We start from the raw sequence: 18949 nt of genomic DNA on the forward strand, positions 1-18949 counted from the left end.
CATCCTGTTAACAAAGAAAAAAAACTGAGGATGATATACAAAATTCTGTCATTCAAGGGCTGCCAGCCTGGAGGATCCAGAAGATGCTGGAAGGAAGAATGAAGCAGAGGAGAGAGGAGCCTGGGCTGGAGGCAGAGCACCAGGAAGCTGTGCAAGGACTTCAGCAGGTGCCCTTGGTCTGTAGAGCTGCTGGATGCACCCAAAGTTTGAAATGTCCCAAATCTCTGGTTACTTTTGGAAATATTGGTGGTAATTTTAAAATGGAGAAGCCTGGGGGTGACATCCCTGTGCTTGTTATTGCATTACAATAACAAATTGTTACAGCAACGGCAGCTGTGCCCCTGTTTGCTGTCAGAGCTCCACAGCTGAGCTGGGATTGGGCTTCAGGGATGGAAATCAGGATTTTTTCTGGTTTTCTGATCCCTACGAGGGTCCTGGGTGATGCAGCAGAGCTGGGACTGGGTTCTGATTCCAAATGGGGCTGAATGAATCAAGCAGAGGAACCTGCAGCTCTTGATTCACTTGCTGTCTCTGTGTGGCTTTCATGTTCTGAGCTGAATTTCCCTGGTTTTTAGATGAGATCAAGGATCAGAAATCCCACCCCCAGAAGCATCTGGCTCCAGCTCCACCCTTCAGGTGAGACTCCCTGTGAGTTAAACTGGAATTGTGGTGGAAATTCATTTGTGGCACGAGCTGCATTCCTGTTTTCCATGAAAAAGAGGCACTGTAAAATCCCATTCCCTTCATCTTGTACTTTACAGAAGAAAAAACAACTTCATAACCATTTTTACCTCTTTTTTTTTTTTTTGTCCCCTGCAGGAAAATTGTTTTGGATGAGAGCTCTCTCCATGATTAAAACACAGAGTGAACAAGTTCTACACATCACCTGCTTGCTGCTGCTTGCACAGTGTTGGGTCTGGGAATTACAGCCCCTTTTTGGCCACATAAACACCTGTAAAGCTCAGATTTCCTTTAACAGCAGCAGCAAGTTCAGAAGAAAACCCAGTGCTCTGTGTTCTGAAATGTTTTGTACTGGTTTCATGCCCTTGTTTCATGCCCAGGCAGTGTCAATGTGCAGAAGTGAGCTGTTTTTTTTTTTACTGTCACATCCTTATGAAACTGCTTTTTATTCTCCACGTGCACATTTTCATAAGCTAAAGAATTCCTTGCTCTGTTGCATTATGCAGTTTTCAGATTAAAGACAAAATGATTGTAATTCTGTGGGCTGCTGGTGCTGCTCAGGCACTGAAATGTTTCCATGCTAGAGTGTTGCAGCCCGTGTAGAGTCTGTTTTTCCTTGCTCATTAAATTTAACAAGGTAATTTCTTGTTTTCTCTTTACTTAGTGCTTTTGTGATCTAGTGTTGAACTGATTTGACTGATTAAAGGGATTAATTGCTGTGCAAAAAGCTAATGAGGAAAAGGCAGTGTTCTCCAGAGATTGCAAGTGCAGCAATATGTTCCCTGCCAGCATCAGACAAGAATGTGGAAAAAAGTGTGGTTGTTATGAAGATACCTGGTGTTTAATCCAACCACATTGTTGGTAGGCCTCATCCAAAAATAACCCACCAAGATCTCTGGATATAATTGAGTTTTGGAGGAGAATTTTGATGGGCACAGCAATTTCATATTGAACACTTTTTTGTGATAAATACTGTTCTAGGTGCAGGAGTGAAGGTTGTCCTGTTCCCTGGGCTTTGAGCTGCTTTTGCACATCTGGGAGTGCCAAGTTTTGCATCTTCATTCTTGCTTTTGCAAGGAAATGCTCCGATTCTGTACCTGTTCATTTGGTTAAACAACATTAATAAAAGTTTCCAAGGTTATTGTGGTGCCTTTGGTTCTTTTTCTGGCTTGGGGGTTCATTTTTGGGGTTGGTTTGTTGGGGTTTTTCACTTGTTTTTAACACTGCTTCCCATCATCAGGCCATGATACAACCAGGCACTGATGGAGCTGCTCCAGGGAGGATCCTGCAGAGTGGGGGACGAAAGATAAGAGAAAATAAAAATCTTTCTGAGGAAAGATAAGAGAAAATAAAAATCTTTTATGTGTTTGTGCTGTGGTGCCAGTGACAGAGGCGCCTCAGGCCTAGCACAGGCCTTGCCCTGGGCTGTGACACAATTCTGGCCAAAAAAAGGTTTAATATTTTCTAACCCAGCCTTGTTCCAACCTGGATTCTCTGTGTGGGACTTTTGTGCTGCAGGCAGAAGGATTTTTATTCCTGGTAGGAGCTGCTGGAACAAGATCCTGCTCCCCACGGCCCTGGGGCTGTGTCACCAGCAGGGACAGAGAGCGCAAAAAGTTAAATTGCAAATTTGGATTTTGTGATCCTGTCCTCGGTGGCTTGTGACTCATAACTGAGGGTCATTCCCTCTCACTTTGGGTGGTGTTTTTGTTGCGTTTCAGGGCTGTTTAATTAAATAAAAAGTAGCCAAAGCCAAGTGGCTGCAGCAGTGTGTGGAGAGCAGCACAGGAGCGTTTTCACATGCACAGAATTATCCATCCCTGGCTGGATAACAACATGTGAAATCTCAGCTTCCTGCATTTCTTGTTCTATTTTATCTGTGGGACCAAATGGTGAGCAGACTGTGAACAGTTTCCCTATCTTTTTTTAATCTTAATGTGGAGAATTTTTATTTCTGTTGGTGGAGGGCCTTTCAAGCAGCCCCATGGCCTGTCTGATCTCCTTATCGGGGCCAGAACACAACAGAGATTTCAGTTTCTCAGCTGCTTGTGCTTTCCCAGATTTAAGTTTAGCATGGACTTGAATCATCCTGATAACATAAAGCATGGGCACAAAAGCTGTGATTAACAGGAACAATTAAACAAGGACCAGTGCAAGACAGCAGAGGAGATCAGAGGGCCCATCTAATGCTGCTTTTCATTCCCAGAGAATGAAAGCCCAATTAATTAAATTAAAACAGTGATACTGAGCTGTTCTAATTCCTCTCTGAGCCCTGTGAGCTGTTCTGCACAGCAGGAGAGAGGGAGGCTGAGACAGGGGTGGGGATGGGTGTCCTGTCCCCCCACACCAGGTCACGAACTCATGGAATGGTTTGGGTTGGAAAATACCATCAATATTATTTAATTCCACCCCTCCACTACTTTCCAGTAGCCCAGGTTGCTCCAACATCTTTCATTCCTTTGGACTGGGCTGGTTTGGGGATTTTTGTTTTATTTTTGGTTTGAAGCAGAGAATCTCAGATGGTGGGGAAAAAAAAAAACAAAACCAAACCCTCAGTCTCCCAGATCTCATCATCCTCCATGGCAGTGCAAATTGCTGGGGTGCCTGGCTGTGGATCACCTCATTTGAAAGCAATTCAAGGGTTCAGGATCAGAACTCTATAAGAACTCCGAAGACAGGCAGGCATTTTTAGAGATAGAGGAATTGGGTGAAACCCAGTTTCATGCACTTGCACACTTCAATATCACCTTCAGCAGCCTTTCCTGGGCTCCTGAGTGACAGAATCTGCCTCCAAAAACAGAAGTGTGATTGCAGCTGGGGTAGATAATCACTGAGACTGGAGATTTGAGATGAGGTGTGAAGCTGTGGAGCCTGTGGAAGTTTTTTTATCTTTTATTTTATCCTTTCAGGCTTTGGCATCTTTTGTTTGCTGCTGGTGGGTGTCTGCTATGCCTTGGGCCTGTTACCACTTGTGTTTTCACCCTTGCTGGGAAATAGTGCATTCAGACCTTTCCTTATTGCCTTAAGTCTAAAAAAAGAAAATTAACTTTGTGTCTGTTTTATTTCCTGGCTGTCTGTAGAGATGTTTGTGGCACTTGCCACGAGGGATGTGCCAGCCCTGGTGGCAGGAGGGGATGTGTTTTCTGTCAAACCTTCTATCAGCCAATAAAACAGATGAGCTGCTCAGTATTTATCAGTGTTTATTAACACAGTTGGCTCTCAAACATTCCTGCTGGATTTATGCCAGATTTACAGCATCTCCCTGAACTTCCCAGCAGGACCAGGCGTTGCAGGCAGGGCTTGGTCTGTCAGGGGATGGTGACAGACCATGTTCCACCTGACTCTGGGCCAAACAGCCACCTGGGATGCTGTGCACTGAGGAAAAATTACTGTTCATTTTTTATTTGGTGTTCTTGAAAGGCTCCAAGGGGAAGGAGGGGGTTCCTTAGCAGAGGGACATAGTGAAAATCTGCATTTTCTCCCATAATGGGATGGTTCCTCACCTGCAAGAAGACACTGTCCTGTCTTTTTTATGTTGTTGGGGACCCCTCCAGCCTCTGAGAGCCCCCCATCAGCTCCACCCGGATCCCTCTGTGCTGCTAGGGTAGCACAGGCAGGTCCTGGAGCTGGCACTGGTGCAGGCAGGACGTGGCAGTTGTCACACGGGGTGGGATGGTGTCACCTTGTTCCTCAGCCCCTCTGCAGCGACCTGGGGACTGGGGGCAGCTGGAGAGGTTTTCCCCATCCCCCTGGGGTGGTAACCACAGCACAGCATTCCCAGCAGGCAGCTCTGGAACTGAGCAGGGAAGGAAGGGACAGGTTATTTGTGGCAGCAGAAATCCGGCGTCACCCGGAGACTGGGCAGCTTGGACCCTGGTTATATTTTGGGAAGGATCTCTGTCTATTCCCAGTCCAACTCTTTGTGCTTTATGGACAATAAAAGTTTCATTCTGTTTGCTTTGTGCCTTCAACGAGCAGCTTGTGATCCAACATTAAGTTGCCTGACCCCATAAAACCATGGAAGCAGAAAATGAGCTCTTGTTCGGGCTCGCAGGCTGCTCCCGCCCTTTCCATCTTATTCCCCAAATCCTCGCTGCTTACACAGCAACCCCAAGCCTGGGACCACACTTCCAGAGAAGACAGATGCTTCCTCCAGGATTTTTGAGCCTGTCCAGCTGCTCTCCAGCTTGGTTTGTTGGTTGCTCTGTTTATTTGGAGCTTTCTCTCACCTGTTTGTTCATGAAGACGTAGATGATGGGGTTGTAAACCGTGGCCGTCTTGGAGAAGTAGGAGGGCAGGGATGCCAGGGCTGGCTGGATGACAATGTCCTTGTTGGTGGCCACCACCAGTGCAAAGGTGGTGTAGGGCAGCCAGCAGGTGAGGAAGGCCACCACCATGGCCACCACCATGCGCGTCACCTCCCGCTCCGCCTGCTGCGTCGTGTCCGACTCCTGCTGCTGCGCCGCTGCCTGCGGCGTTTGGGAGACAGGAGAGGCCTGTCAGCAGCCTGGAACAGCCTCCCATCCCTTCTGGGACAGACCATGTGAGGAACAACTGCTCCCTTTGGAGATTTCAAAAGGTTTATTGAGTGTGAAAAATGCGTATTTTATGATTGGCTTTTCGCAAGTAAAGTTAAAATAGAAACGATGCGATGTAAGATACGTCTTTAAAGAAAGGACTCGCACTGAGATAGCAGCCACAGGACACCTGAATCCTTCAGAGAAAAAGAATTTATTGCCCCATTATCAGAAGAAATGAACTTCTTCCCACCTTGAAGACACTGTTAGAATTCAGAGGATGAAGTTGACACTGCCCAGACAGAATCCTGTGTTTGAATGGAATTTATGCATCATGGATGAACTGTATGAATATGCAACAGGCTGTTGTTTTTAAGGGTTAATCCTCTGTCAATGTGGGTCCTTTTTTGGGCTTGTGCTGCCCAGAAAAGGTACCCAGACGTCTGTAACTCTTTGTTTCTATTGTCTCATATTGTTCCAATTCAAATTGTCCAAATTATTATTACTCTAATTGTATTACTATTTTTACAACCATTTTATTACTATAAAACATTTTAAAATTTTAAAAACAAGCGATTGGCATTTTTCACATTAAACCTTAACAAAAATACAACAAAGGACTACATCAGGAAAAAGCTGCAGCCCTGGGAACTGCCCCTTGTGGATACCATGTTGTCAGTTCATCTCCAAGATGGATGCTCAGTCTTTTATAGCCCTGGGGATTGCATCAGCCAGCCCTGGCCCCTCCCAAAGTCTGTCACTCAGCTCTTCTTTGCCATTTATCAGTGGAAACTCTTTTCTTGTACCTGCATTGGAGGTCAGGTGTTGTCTGCCTCACCCCCTGAGCACCCCCAAGCTTTTCCATTCCCACCATGTCCCCATGCAAGGGACACCTGTGCAGCTTCTTTGTACCTGTCCTGGACAGCCCAGGCTGTCTGATGGCAACAATACAGGGGGAAAGGGAACCATGGGGAGAAGAGAGGACATCTAAACTACAATAACAACTACACATCACTAAAGCTTTTCTTAACATTCACCCAGTAGTTATCTTCTAATTGTGAGAGCCAACCATCTCATTATCCATCTTTAACAGATGAGGAATGCCATGATTGACTCCCACAATTAACAGACAAATATCATGGATATAGGTTAAGAAAAGCTGTATAGATTTATAGGAATGTTGTACCCCCTCACGTGGTTATCAAGGGACATCTGGGAGGGCTGGCTTGTCACTGTGGTGACACCTGACCTCCAGTCAGGATTTGAGAGATCTCCACCACTGGACAGCGAAGAAGGGGTTGATGGACAGAACTTTGGCATGGGTTAAAGGGTTAAAAAAGAAAAAACCTCCATTGTGAGGGGGCTGAGCACATGGCAGGGAAAATCTTTTGCTCCCGGCACCGTAGCCTTTTTTCTTTATTCAGCCTTCTTCTGTATTTCTGATAAGGTTTAATAAACCTTCCTAATCTATGAAAAGTGAGTAGCCATTTCTCACAACTGGGAGCCCTGATGGCAGTGCCAGGAGGAGCCTGGCTGTCCCCAACACCTGCCCTGAGCCTCTCCATCCCCATAGAGACGCTTTGGGGCTCACCTGAGCTGGGCTCACTTACCGCCCGCAGGGTCAGCAGCAGGTTGGTGTAGGAGAAGAGGATCAGGCTGAGGGGCACCACAAAGCAGGTGACAAACAAGGCCAGGATGTAGCTGCTGTTGTTGCTGCCACCCGTGTACCAGTTGGGCCCGCAGGAGGTTCTCAGGCCTGGAATAAAGGTTGGGAACGAGCCCAAAGCAGATGGGGCTTGGATAAGGGCTCAAGGATGGGCTCCAAAACAGCCCTGCCACCTCATGTGCCCATGCCCAAGGGCCTGGAGATCAGCCACTGGGGGTTTGGGCTGGCCAGATGTGATTTGTGATTTGCTATGGAGTTGTGCCAGGCCCCTACAAGAGCAGATTTGGGCTGGGTGCTGCTCCAGCAGCCAGAGCAGCTCCAATAAGAATGGCTGCAGAGTGTTTTATGGTGGGGAACTTCCAAAGAACAGCCTCCAGGAGAGGATTATTGGCTGATATTAACGGGAGAGATTGACCCTTTAGACTCCATCCCAGACCTTCTCCAGCTACCCCAGGCTTGAAAACAAGATGCCAGAAGACAGCACAGCGGAGTCTGACGCACATCTCCCCTACCTTCAGGCACGTAGCTGCTCCAGCCCAGCAGTGGTGGGGTTGTCCAGAGCAGGGACCAGCCCCAGGTGAAGGCACAGCCACTGGCAGCGTGCTGGTGCTGGAACCGAAAGTCTCCCAGGGGTCTGCAGACCACCAGGTACCTCTCCAAGGCCAGGATGGCCAGGGACCACAGCCCCACGATGCCTGGGGGGACAGCAGGGGTGGTGTCTCAGGGACAGCTTCTGCTGCCTGTGCTGGCACCTGCTAGATGATGGTTTAGTTCAAGGAAATATTGTTTGAACAAGAAGTCGGATGTTTTTCCCTTACATCAGGGACAGCTGTGATATTTGGCTGTCAGAAACTGTGATTTTGGCACTGCTTCGCTCACAGCAGGGACAACTGGGATATTTGGCCCTTAGAGATGAAGTTGGCAATGGGTGGCTGTGATGCTTTGTGGTTACAACAACAGAGTGTCCTCAAGAAGAGGTTCTGTGCAATTTCCAGTCCCTGGTGCACAGCCAGCACCCATGAAATACATCCCAAACAAGGATTCCCAGTGTCCCCAAGTGGCATTTCCCACTCTGTCAAGACCAAGACTGGATGTGTGGTGACCTGGCACAGCCAACCCTTTCCCTGTGCTAACCAAGAGCTGAAGGACACGACTTCCACAACGTGAAATTATTGACTTTAGGTGCTGAAACATCTCCAAAAGCCCCTCTGCTAAACCCAAAAGCACCATCCAAAGCCCAGGGGCAGGTCTGGAGTGCTCTCCTTACCTGTCAGGGACACCATGAAGCCCTCCAGCTGGCAGAGGCGCTCCCCAAAGACGAAGAAGCCGCGGATGTTGTTGGAGAGGCTGACGGAGCTGCCGCAGAGCGTCACCAGCAGGTTGGCCACGGCCAGGTTCACCAGGATGTAATTGAGGGGCGAGCGCAGCCTCTTGTGCCTGACGGACACCACGATGACCAGGCCATTGAGCACCGAGGCCGAGGCCACCACCAGCCCCATGAGCACGGCCACCCCCAGGTACACGGCCCTGGGGGCCTGGTGGGGCCACTGGGGGCCAGCAAAGGGCCCTGGGGTGCTGCTGTTTGGGGGCTCCTGGGTGCTGTCCATGGAGCAGCAGCACCTGGGGCAGGTGAGCTCCCCCAAAAGCTGAGCCTCTTTATAGAGCTGGAGGGGCTGACGTGCCCCAGAGCAGCTTGGCTTTCAAATACCTTAAGCTTTATTTTAATCTGAAGGGTTTGTCCTCCCTCCTGCTTTTTATAATCAGCTCTTTATTCCCGAGGGGATAAAGAGTGACTTAAACAGAAATCTGATGGCTGAACAGAGCATAATTTAATTGAGTAAATATTTTTTTCCTTGTGTTTTCCATCTGTGAGCCTGGCCTTGGCACCTGGGTCTGGACATCATTCCCTGTGCCCTGGGTTTGCTGGGCTTCAAGGCTACTAAATACATATTAAACATAAATAAGTATAAATATATATGTAGTATATATACTTAATTGGGCCATATAGATGTATTTTCTCTATCCAATATATGTATTTTCTCTGTCCATAAATATATATATATATATCCATCCCCATATATATATTTATAAATACTTATAAGTATAATATTTATAATACATTTATAGTATTTTATAGTATTTATATAGTACATTTATAATATTTATGCTATTTTGGGCCACGAAGCCCCCAGTGCTCTGGTTTAAAACCATTTCTTCCCAAATCCTTGCCATCCCCCAAATTCAAAAGCTGCACCACCAGCATCAACCTTTTTTTTTTTTTTTAATTTTTATTTTTTAACCTTTTTATTTTCGGTTCTCGTTATAAATATTAACAAATCTGACCAAAAGTACACAGATAGGTAATACTGAAATACAAAAGTCTCTCAGGATGCAGGTAAGGACGGTTTCTGCAGCCTTCACATGGTAGCAAAACATTGGTATCAAACATTTTCACGAGGCCTGGCATGACAACCACCAACTCTGCATGCAGCTGGGACGAGGGACGGAGCGTCCACTTAGAAAAGACTGGGGTACAAAGTGAAGGAACCCACACACACGTGTCCTACTCCACCTCAGGCATCAACCAGTTTCATCGGCTGGGAAAAAGGATGGACTGAAAGGAACTCTGCCAGAAAAGGGAGGCACAGCCAACCTGGTGCTCCTGGAGCTTCCCTGCAAGCTCAGACCCCAACCAGGTTTTAAGGTGCTGGACCAGAAAGGATTAGCGGGAACATCCGACTTGACAGGCTGCCAGTATTCAAATAAAATCCATGCACATCTGCAGGATGCATTACAAATATTGAGTTATTTAAAAAAACCCTACGAATGTTGTTTTTTTTTCCTTTTATCTCCCTCCCCCCACCCCAATATCAAACAAGGTGTAACAAGGTGTAACAGGATCATCACTTGGAAAAGTAAACATAGGTTTCCAGAGATTCCAGTGCTTCCCAAGAGAAAAAAAAAAAAGAAGTTGGCAATACCTGCACAGGGTTTGGAAGCTGAGGGTCACTGAGGGGAAAGAGCAGCTCTTCCTAAGAAATCATTGTTTAAAGGCTTCCAAACATTTTGGGAATGGTGCAGCATTTCCTAGAAAGCTTTAGCTTATCCCACTGCATGTCTGGTGGGATGATGATGAAGATCCAGCCAAGGTGGATCACAGAGGATGACATCTGGGATTATTGTAATATTAATATATTATTACTGTGCCATATTAATATTACTGTGCCATACACAGAAATTTATTTGGTTTGGACGCTGTTTGAGGCAGAAAATGAATCAACCTCACGGCCATGCCGAGCTACAAACACAATTCCAGCTCAGCTCCGAGGCTCAGCATCTTCATTATTTAATGCATGAATTGGAAAGGGATGAAAAAGGGAAAAAATTATAGAAAAATTCAGCCTGAAAGCTGGCTTTGCTGGAAAAACAGCCGTGCTGCTGCATGCCATGGTTTCATTAGGAGAGAAGCTGCTTCCTGGGAAGCAGGAACAGCCAGGCTGTTCCAGGGAGCTTTTTCATTTTGCCTCCCAAAGGTGAAGCTGCCTGATCCCAGGAGGAAAAGCTTGGTCTGCACAGCTCTGCTGCCTGCACGTGAGTTTTACTGGAGAGGACGAGCACAACATTCCTGGAAGGAGAGCGAACACTCTGTCCGGGTTCACCAGGGACACGATCATTCCAACAGAGGAGCTTGAAATGCAGAAAAGACTGTTTAGGCCCAAACCACAGAGACTGACAAACCACCAGAGATATGGCACAAGCTGCCTCGAGGAGACAGTTCTGGGTTCTGTGTGTGTTTTTTTGGGGACGCCTTTTGCCGATGCCGGACACACGGACGCGGACGGACGCATTCATATATTTTTTTTTTTTTTTTTGCCACTGACTTGCAAGGCAGCGAGAAGGTAAACTGTGAGTAGAGAGGCAGGATTTGGGAGAGGAGCCAGACTGCAGTGCATGCAGGGGCGCACACCTGCGTGAGTGTGAGTGTGAGTGTGAGTGTGAGCGTGCGGGCGCACGCTCCAGAGCGGGGCTGCGGGTGCGGCAGGGCGCAAAGAGGCGTTCTGGAAAAGCCAGAGCAAACCATCCGTGCCTTCTTCCCTGGGAAGGGCTTCCCTGCAGCCAGGCCCTGCTGGGGGTGTCCTGCTGTCCTGGCTGTCCTGGCATCCCCCCGTAGCCAAAGCTGGGAGGAGCCCGAGGGCGGTGGAGCCGCGGCCCCGCGGGGCTCAGTCGCTGAGCACGGCGCCCGGCAGCTCGTTGGTCAGCGTGTGCCAGCGCTCGATTTTCTTATCCTTGTTCTTCAGGCAGTCGAACCAGTGCTTGAGCCGCTCCCCTTTGGCATTGATTCCTAGCACGACTCCGCCTTGGGAGGGAGACAGAGAGAGGGAGAGGTGTGGGGGGAGCATCAGCTCTGCAGGGGATGCTGAGAGATGTGGAGGGGTGTAGCCATGATATTTTCTGAAAAACCCTTTCCTTAGGATTTTTTTTCTCCTGAGAAGCTGAGAAGCCTCAGGAACAAACTGTAACCAATGGTTATCTGCTGCTGTGGAATGTGACAGGTGCATCTGGGATTGGTCTCATGTGGTTGTTTCTAATTAATGGCCAATCACAGTCAGCTGGCTCAGACTCTCTGTCCGAGACACAAGCTTTTGTTATCATTCCTTCTTTTTCTATTCTTAGCTAGCCTTCTGAAAAAAATCCTTTCTTCTATTCTTTTAGTATGGTTTTAATATAATATATATCATAAAATAATAAATCAAGCCTTCTGAAACATGGAGGCAGATCCTCATCTCTTCCCTCATCCTCAGACCCCTGCAAACACCATCACAGAGGGGGATGCTGGAGGGAGCCAGGTTTCATTAGGATTCATCAGCATCCTCATGGCATCCAACCTGATGTGAAACCCAGCCCAAATTCCCCACCCCTGGTGGCTGTGGTGTGGGACCTGTCCCAGGCAGTGCCCCCATCCCTTGTGCCAAGGGCTCACTGCAATCACAGGGGCTGTGAGGCACTTGTTAGTGATAAATCACAGTGACCAGAGACAAAATCACAAACAGCCCAGACATCCAACAGAGATAAATGAAACCTCCCTGTTGAACATGTTTTGCACTCAGAGGAAAACATCTGAAAACAGAAGGGGAGAGGCAGATGCATTTTCTCCCTGCTTGGATGCTCTGTGAGAGGCTCAGGTGCAGCAGAGGGATAAAAGCAGAACAGAAACCAAGCGAGAATGAATGGAGAAAAATCAGGAGGGTGGAGGAGTGCAGGAGAAATAAGAGGCACAGACAGCAAAGATAAATAAAAAAGAGGCCAAGGAGGCCTTCTGTAGTGTGCCACTCACCTATGAAATCATTGGATTTCCCAATGTCATAGTCCCACACTGTGACTTCCAGGGTCTTCTTTGCCAGGTCACCGTGCTTTATCTCATAGAAAAACTCCTGTGGAGGAGCAGAGGCAGAGCCAGGATGAACCAGGGACTGGGGCTGCCCATCCTCCTCCTCAGGCTTTGCTGCCCACGGGGAGCCCAACCCCAATCCCTCACACAGTGACCAAGGTGGTGATTTTTTATCTTTAAAGTCTGAGGTTGAGAAGAGCCCCTGGGTGAGAACCACACCCAGCCCAAACCCACCTCATTGAACTCGGGGTTCAGCGTTTTCTTCTTCACTGCTGTCTTGTGCTTGGATTTCTTGTCCTCATCTGGTTTCAAGTAACTGCAAGGAGACCAGAGTGGGTCCCAGTGAGGAGGGCAGGAGGCCACGGGTGGGGACAACAGCGGCTGCAGCTCCTGAGCAGAGCCAGGGTGAGGCGGGTGACGGAGCCCCCTGAACCTCCAGATCCTCCTCGCCTGCTCCCTGCTGCCAAAATGCTGGGGCCGGCTGGGAGGAGGCAGCATTTCAGCATTTCCCCTCCTCAGAACCGAGCCAGCTGCTGGCTGCCATCAGAGAGCACCGATTATCCCATCTCCAGTCCCTAGGGGACACTGGCACTGCACACAAAATGCTCTCCAAACCCAGCACTCCCAGCCCAGGACCTGTCCACGCTCGGGATTGTGACTGGTCTGCTCATGCAGAGCCTCTCCAGGAGACAGGAACCACACGCAGGGTGGAAAAGGGAGCAGCTTTGAGCAGCTTTGAGCTGTTCCCTGCTGATATTCTGGACAGCAAACAAGATTAAAGTGTCATCAGGCAGAGAGGGGACCTGAAATGTGGGGCAGGCCAAAGCCAACCCATCGTGGTTTTGTGCTGGTGCTGTGCCTTTAAACATCAGCTCTGCTTCCTTGCTACACGTTCCAGATCTTGCTGATAATTAAAAAATTAGGGCTTGTACTGAGAAGCATCAGTTCCCTATCTGCTCTGATCCCAGCCCTGCAGATGCAACCTCCTGTGGATGGCACAGGGGACACCCAAAACTGGCTGGGTGCAATGGCAATTGTGTTGCTCAGGGACTGAACCTCCCGTGGGCATCTAAAAAAGCAACAGGGGATTTTTATACAAACACCTCCACCCCTAAAAACCAATTAAATAAGAAGGTGAAAGTGTGCTGCTGATGAGCTCCATGCCCGGGTCTCCCAGGTGAGGTTTCTCCCAGTAGTTCTGCCTTAGCAAACACCATCCCTAAAAGTGCCCAAATTTGAGTCAGCACAGTGGGGACAAGCAGGTAGGACAGGCAGGCAGTGAATTTGAAAAATGCCACCCCCAAAAAAGCCAGGAGCTGTTTGTTTTTTTGGGTGAGGCAGGGCCAGCCCAGCAGGGACAAACCCACAGCACCAAGTGCTGTGCCCACCTCACCTGGAAGCTCTGCCAAACAATTGCCAGGGAATAACACCCCGGGCGGGGACAAGCTGCTGCCTGATGGCCTCATTTGCATCTCCTAATGAGAGCAATTAATTCCCGCTGCGGGGAGGGGCGGGAGGGGACAGCAGGGCCGCGGCCGCGGGTGACACTCACAACTCACATTTTGACGGGTGGCACTCACATTTTGACGGGTGACACTCACATTTTGACCACATTTTGAAGGGTGACACATTTTGACGGGTGACACTCACATTTTGATGGGTGAGACTCACATTATGACAGGTGGCACTCACATTTTGACGGGTGACACTCACATTTTGACGGGTGACACTCACATTTTGACGTAGGGGTCGGAGTAGCCGTTGGCATCCATGGCAGCCAGGTGGGCACAGCGCATGATGCCCACCTGCAGCCCCTGCTTCTGCGAGCTGTACTTGAGGGAGATGAGGATCCTGCCACGCTCCTCCAGCGACTTGTCCTCTGTTTTATCTATCTGGGGAGGGAATGCACCCAGTCTGAGCAGCTGCACCGGGGTACAGCCACAGCCAGACACCTCCCCAGCCAAGGGATGCTCTTCCCCACATAATCCCTGATTATGTCTGAGAGGCCAAACAGCTCCACATTCCCACATGCCACAGGGAGAAGCTGCTGTACCTGTGATTCCAGGGTGGGATGAGGCTCTGAACCCCCCTCACTCACCGGCAGCTGCTTCTCCAGGCAGATGTTGAAGTTTTTGGTCTGGTTGGGTTTCAGTTTCTTCAGCGGGATGCGCGTCTCGCCGATGAACTCGTTGTGCCGGAACTTGTCCTCGTCACACACCGAGATCCTGCAACAGCACAGGGTGAGCAGGGACACTGGGGACAGGGCAGGGTCCCCCTCACAGTGAGGGAGCAGCTGGGGTCACCCTTCCCCAGGCCACAGACAGGACAGCTCCTCTGCAGGCAGCTGGAATGGAATGGAATGGAATGGAATGGAATGGAATGGAATGGAATGGAATGGAATGGGCAGAGCCCAGCCAGGGCAGCTCAGGGTGTGAGTCTCTGTGCCTAAATGCGCATCCCAGCCCAGGCACTGCTGGAAAAGCAAGCAGCCACCCTAATGACTCTTCCATTAAAACATCAGAGCCATCAGCGACTAAAGCAAAATTATTCAGAGTTGCTGGAGCTGCATTTTGCCCAGCCATGGAGGCTCTTCCTCATCCCTCCCTTGTGTGGCTGGGAGAAGCCTGCTTCCCACACAGCTCCTTCCCTCCTTCCCGAGGAGCTCGGGCGCTGCTGGGAGCGTGGCAGCTCCCAGGCTGGGACACAGAGCAGGTCTGCCCCTCCTGCCCCAAGGCCAGGGGTGGTTCCCACACCCCGAGCATGGGAAATGTCACACCTCGGGCAGGTGAAGCTCTCCCAGCCCTGCTGGGATCCCGGCGTGCATCCCAGTGAGGTGGTGCTGAGCCCAGGCTGTTTTCCATGAAAAAAGCTTTTCCATGAAAAAGCCACCGCTGCCTTTCCCTGAGCTGGCAGCTCATGAGTCATTCCTCTGCTGCTCCTGACAGAGGAGCAAAGTCAGTGCTTGCAGGAGCCTCTGCTTGCAGCTCCCAAAATCCCGGAGGGCCAGGAGGGTGCCCTGAGGGAGCAGCAGTGCTGGGAATGGGGAAAACCATCCCCATGCAAAGGGAGCATCCCGCATCCCCACTGGAGCCTTGCAGGGACTGGCCGGGCTCCCTGCCCATGAAGGAAAGGCATTTATTTTCCCTTCCCTTCCATCCTTTCTCCTTAAAAAAAAAAAGAAAACAGCCAGTCCTTTTGGTGTCCATCTCCCCACGGGTGGCATTGTGCCCCCAGGGACCACAGGGGAAGGTAATTAAAGACAAATAATGCCCTGTGATTCCCACCTGAGGGTAAATAATTGCACACCACACCTCTGGCCTGCTCAGCATCTGGATGGTTTATCCACAGATGGGTTATCCCTGCCCATAAATCTATTTATCAATAGATTATTTATCTGTGGATGCTTTAGTGCCTTATCCAAGGATGCTTTGACCAGCCTCACGCTCACAAACGAGCAACAAGGAAGCGAGGAGGCCGTGGGGATGTCTCAGTGCCACAGCACAAGGATCATCAGGGCTGGGGAGCAGCACAGAAAAGGGGTTTGGAAAAAAAAAAATGACATGAGCAGGAAAACAGGGAATGCTGCTCTCCAGAAAAGTGTGCTGGATGCAGCGTTACTATAGATACCCACAGAAAAACCACCCCACCACAAGGCTGAAATCCTCAAAGAGAATCTCAAATGCAGGCACAATATTCCCCATTTCCTCTCCTCTTTCTTGTAAAGAACAAAACCAGCAAAGGAGCAGCAGCAGCTCCAGAACTCCACTGCACTTGCCAGGAGTGTGGAGGGGACAGGAGGGGACAGGAGGGGACAGGAGGGGACAGGAGGGGACACAGGGAGCTGGCAGCCCAGGATCTGTGCCTACACCCAGCAATTGAGGAGTGGTGCTGGCTCCTGGGCATTCAGGGTTTTGGGATGGTTTACCTCTTAAAAACGTGACAATTCTCCTGGCAATGTCCAGGGGAGCACAGCAAGATCCCAAACACAACGTCCTGCTTGCTGTGAAAGCTCAGGAGCCTCGGGATGGGCAAAAGCCCAGGAAGGAAAGGTGGAAAACTCCAGTGGTGGTGGCAGGGAGAGCATCTCCAGTGTCACGCTGGGAGGGACCCACTGGGCCCTGTTTCAGTGCCCTCAGGGACATGGGAAGGCCCTTGGGAAGTGGTTTTTGGCACTGGGAACTGTCCCTGCCCTGAGCAGCACAGTGGAGCTGGAGACACCTCCAGGTCCCTCCCAGCCCCGTTTTCCCTGGGGCACCTCTGGTCCCCACATTTGTGCCCATCTGTTGTGATGCCCAGAGGGGCTTTTGTGCCAGTTCTCCCAGTGCCTCAGCCTCAGCCCCAGTTCCTCTTCCCAGCTGCAGTTCATCCCCACTGGAATGGGATTCCCAGCACTGGCCCAATCAGTGAGTTTTGAGTGAGATGAGCAGGAAGCTCCAGCCCCATCCCTCCCTTTGGAAAAGGGCAGACTACAATCACACCAGCTTGGATTTCATTAGGAGAAATCCATGTGATGGAATTTTTATGCCTTGGGTTAGAAAATCAGCCCCATGACAAACAGCACGAGATGCCTCTGGCAGCCTCGTTCCCCTTCCATCCCTAACCCCTTCCTCATCTCTCCTTATTAATCCCCATCCCTCCAGCCTGGTGTTCCATTTGATATCCTCACTGTGGGGTCCTGATCTTTACATTAATGGCTGTGAAAAGCACCTTGGAAGGAAACTGAGCAGCAAATGAACAATCACTGCTCATTAAACTTCTCCTCCCTCCTACTCAGCCCGGGCTCCTGGGCTCCAGCCCTGACTCACTGAGCAGCTCCAGCAGCTGACTCATGGCTTCTGCTCCCTCACACGAGCTCCTTCCCAGTGTGGAAAGGGGAAATGGGGGTCAGCAAGGACCCTTTTCCATAAAAACACCCAGAGCAGAGCCTGAGATCATCCCCTGTGCCCAACATCCCTTATGGCAGCAAGGGAGGCTCCCCGTGAGGAGCAGCTGATGCTGGCTTGGTTCAAGGACAGGCAACGCCAGGGAAGGAGACAAAATAACACTTTGGGAAAGGCCAGTTCTCCAGGAAACAAAAGGAGGGTTCCATCATGGGCTCCACCACAAAAGGCCTCCAAGTCTGAGCACAGAAACCACAGCAGGAATGAGCTGTAATTACAAGTGCACCTGCAATTCCGAGCAAACCTCATTCATCCAGACTAAAGCAATTTGGGACCCCAAACCTTGAAGTGGCTGCACTCAGCTTATTAGTCCTGATCAAATACTATTTTCTGAATAATACATTTAATGAGTCATGATGTTTGTCAAACACATGATTAAACAAAGAATTCCTGGCATTCGTGGGCTAGCTGAGTAGCCCATGAATAATGCATCAGCTCGCCAATATATCTGGATATGAATAATTGTATCCAATATCTGGCCAGCTCGGGTATTTATTATGAATGCAATTTATTTATTGTATATTACATCTATTATTTAACTGGAGGAGATTGTATTCTGCCTGTTCCAGCTTCCCCTGCAGCATTTCTCTGCCTCCCCCTGACATTGTTCCCTGTGCTGGGAATGGGGGCTCCAGGGTGGGATTTCCCCCTGGTGCTGGGAGGGAATCTGTCCCCAATCCCTTCCATCTGTGCACTCCAGTGTGTTTTGCATGGCTCTGAACCTGCCTTTTCCCGGGCTGGTGGGTGGCTTCATCCCTGCTAAGCCTTGGGCTACACTCAGGGATATTCAATTCAATGAATGGATGAGACCTTTCGAGATCCTCCCACCTGCTGCTCTCCACGAAATCCCAAATATCTGCTGCTTTCCGAGGGGGTTGGCTCATTAACAAAATCCTGCTTGCCAGAGCAATTAGCTGGGCTGCCTTCACCTCTCCTTCACCTCGGGGAGGTGAACCCTGCTGGCTCCTGGGCTCTGGGACAGCGAAGTCACCGCGCCAGTTCGGACAAGGCCATGCAGGGATGAGGGAGAACCTGTGTGGCCAGGATATGGGGCTGGGGGCTTGGGCAGGAGGGGCTCTGACACCCGGCTCTCTGGGATGCCCTGACAAACGCCCCTTGTCCCCTCCACAAAGGCTGCAAGTGCTGGCAGGGTACCCCATGCAATCCATGCTGGACACGTCCCACCAGGTGGGCAGGGAAGATTTTCTCTGGGTGCTTTTCCAGCTTCCCTGGCACGTCTCCAGGCTGCAGGGAGGCAGCTTTTGATCTTGAGCCTTTATTTTCACATTAAAGAGACTTTGGAATTGCATTCCCTGCCCAGCTCAGCACCAGGGAGGCTCCCAGGGAATGGGCTCCACCCAGACCCACGGGAGCATCACTGATGCTCTTTCAAGCAGCACCAGCTGCCTGGCAGGAGCCTCTCCTGATTAACACAGGGAAAACCAGAGTCCTGCTGGCTTTGAAGTTGCCTTTTCCTCGTGGAAAAGGAGATATTTGGAGGGGAAGATGGATGGGTGAAGCAGAGCACCCAGTGCATGGAGATGTTTCCTGTGGGAAGCAGCACTGGGGGAATGAAGGGCCAGCTCAGAGCAGAGAAACAGCTCCAGCCACACCAAAACACTGACAGATGGCCAGTTTAGATGGGATATTGGGAAGAAATCCTTCCCTGGGAGGGTGGGCAGGCCCTGGCACAGGGTGCCCAGAGAAGCTGTGGCTGCCCCTGGATCCCTGGAACTGTCCAGGATGAGCTTGGACA

The 18949-nt window shown here is 50.0% G+C and overlaps 3 protein-coding genes across 3 annotated transcripts in view; 1 reads left to right on the forward strand and 2 right to left on the reverse strand.

The window, feature by feature from the left end:
* TEX14 (testis expressed 14, intercellular bridge forming factor) overlaps nucleotides 1-971 on the forward strand; it is a 37072-nt gene extending 36101 nt beyond the window's left edge. Inside the window, exons 29-31 of the mRNA XM_077188657.1 lie at nucleotides 58-167; nucleotides 576-636; nucleotides 820-971. Coding sequence (XP_077044772.1) covers nucleotides 58-167; nucleotides 576-636; nucleotides 820-856 — 208 coding nt within the window. The 3' untranslated portion in view covers nucleotides 857-971. The remainder of the gene's footprint in view (nucleotides 1-57; nucleotides 168-575; nucleotides 637-819) is intronic.
* A 3368-nt stretch (nucleotides 972-4339) lies between these two features.
* On the reverse strand, nucleotides 4340-8471 carry LOC129129122 (pinopsin). The gene is made up of 5 exons (XM_054646847.2): nucleotides 8132-8471; nucleotides 7377-7559; nucleotides 6809-6954; nucleotides 4911-5150; nucleotides 4340-4477 (listed from the first exon to the last, which is right to left on the reverse strand). Exons 1-5 carry the CDS (start codon nucleotides 8469-8471, stop codon nucleotides 4340-4342), a joined length of 1047 nt encoding a protein of 348 aa, XP_054502822.2.
* A 646-nt stretch (nucleotides 8472-9117) lies between these two features.
* DOC2B (double C2 domain beta) overlaps nucleotides 9118-18949 on the reverse strand; it is a 31480-nt gene continuing 21648 nt past the window's right edge. The window contains exons 5-9 of the mRNA XM_054647135.2: nucleotides 14352-14478; nucleotides 13988-14145; nucleotides 12488-12569; nucleotides 12200-12296; nucleotides 9118-11221 (exon numbers count right to left, since the gene is read on the reverse strand). Of these exons, the coding sequence (XP_054503110.1) occupies nucleotides 11085-11221; nucleotides 12200-12296; nucleotides 12488-12569; nucleotides 13988-14145; nucleotides 14352-14478 (601 nt within the window). The 3' untranslated portion in view covers nucleotides 9118-11084. The remainder of the gene's footprint in view (nucleotides 11222-12199; nucleotides 12297-12487; nucleotides 12570-13987; nucleotides 14146-14351; nucleotides 14479-18949) is intronic.

The sequence above is a fragment of the Agelaius phoeniceus genome, chromosome 20 (assembly GCF_051311805.1).
Source record: "Agelaius phoeniceus isolate bAgePho1 chromosome 20, bAgePho1.hap1, whole genome shotgun sequence".
NCBI lineage: Eukaryota > Metazoa > Chordata > Aves > Passeriformes > Icteridae > Agelaius > Agelaius phoeniceus.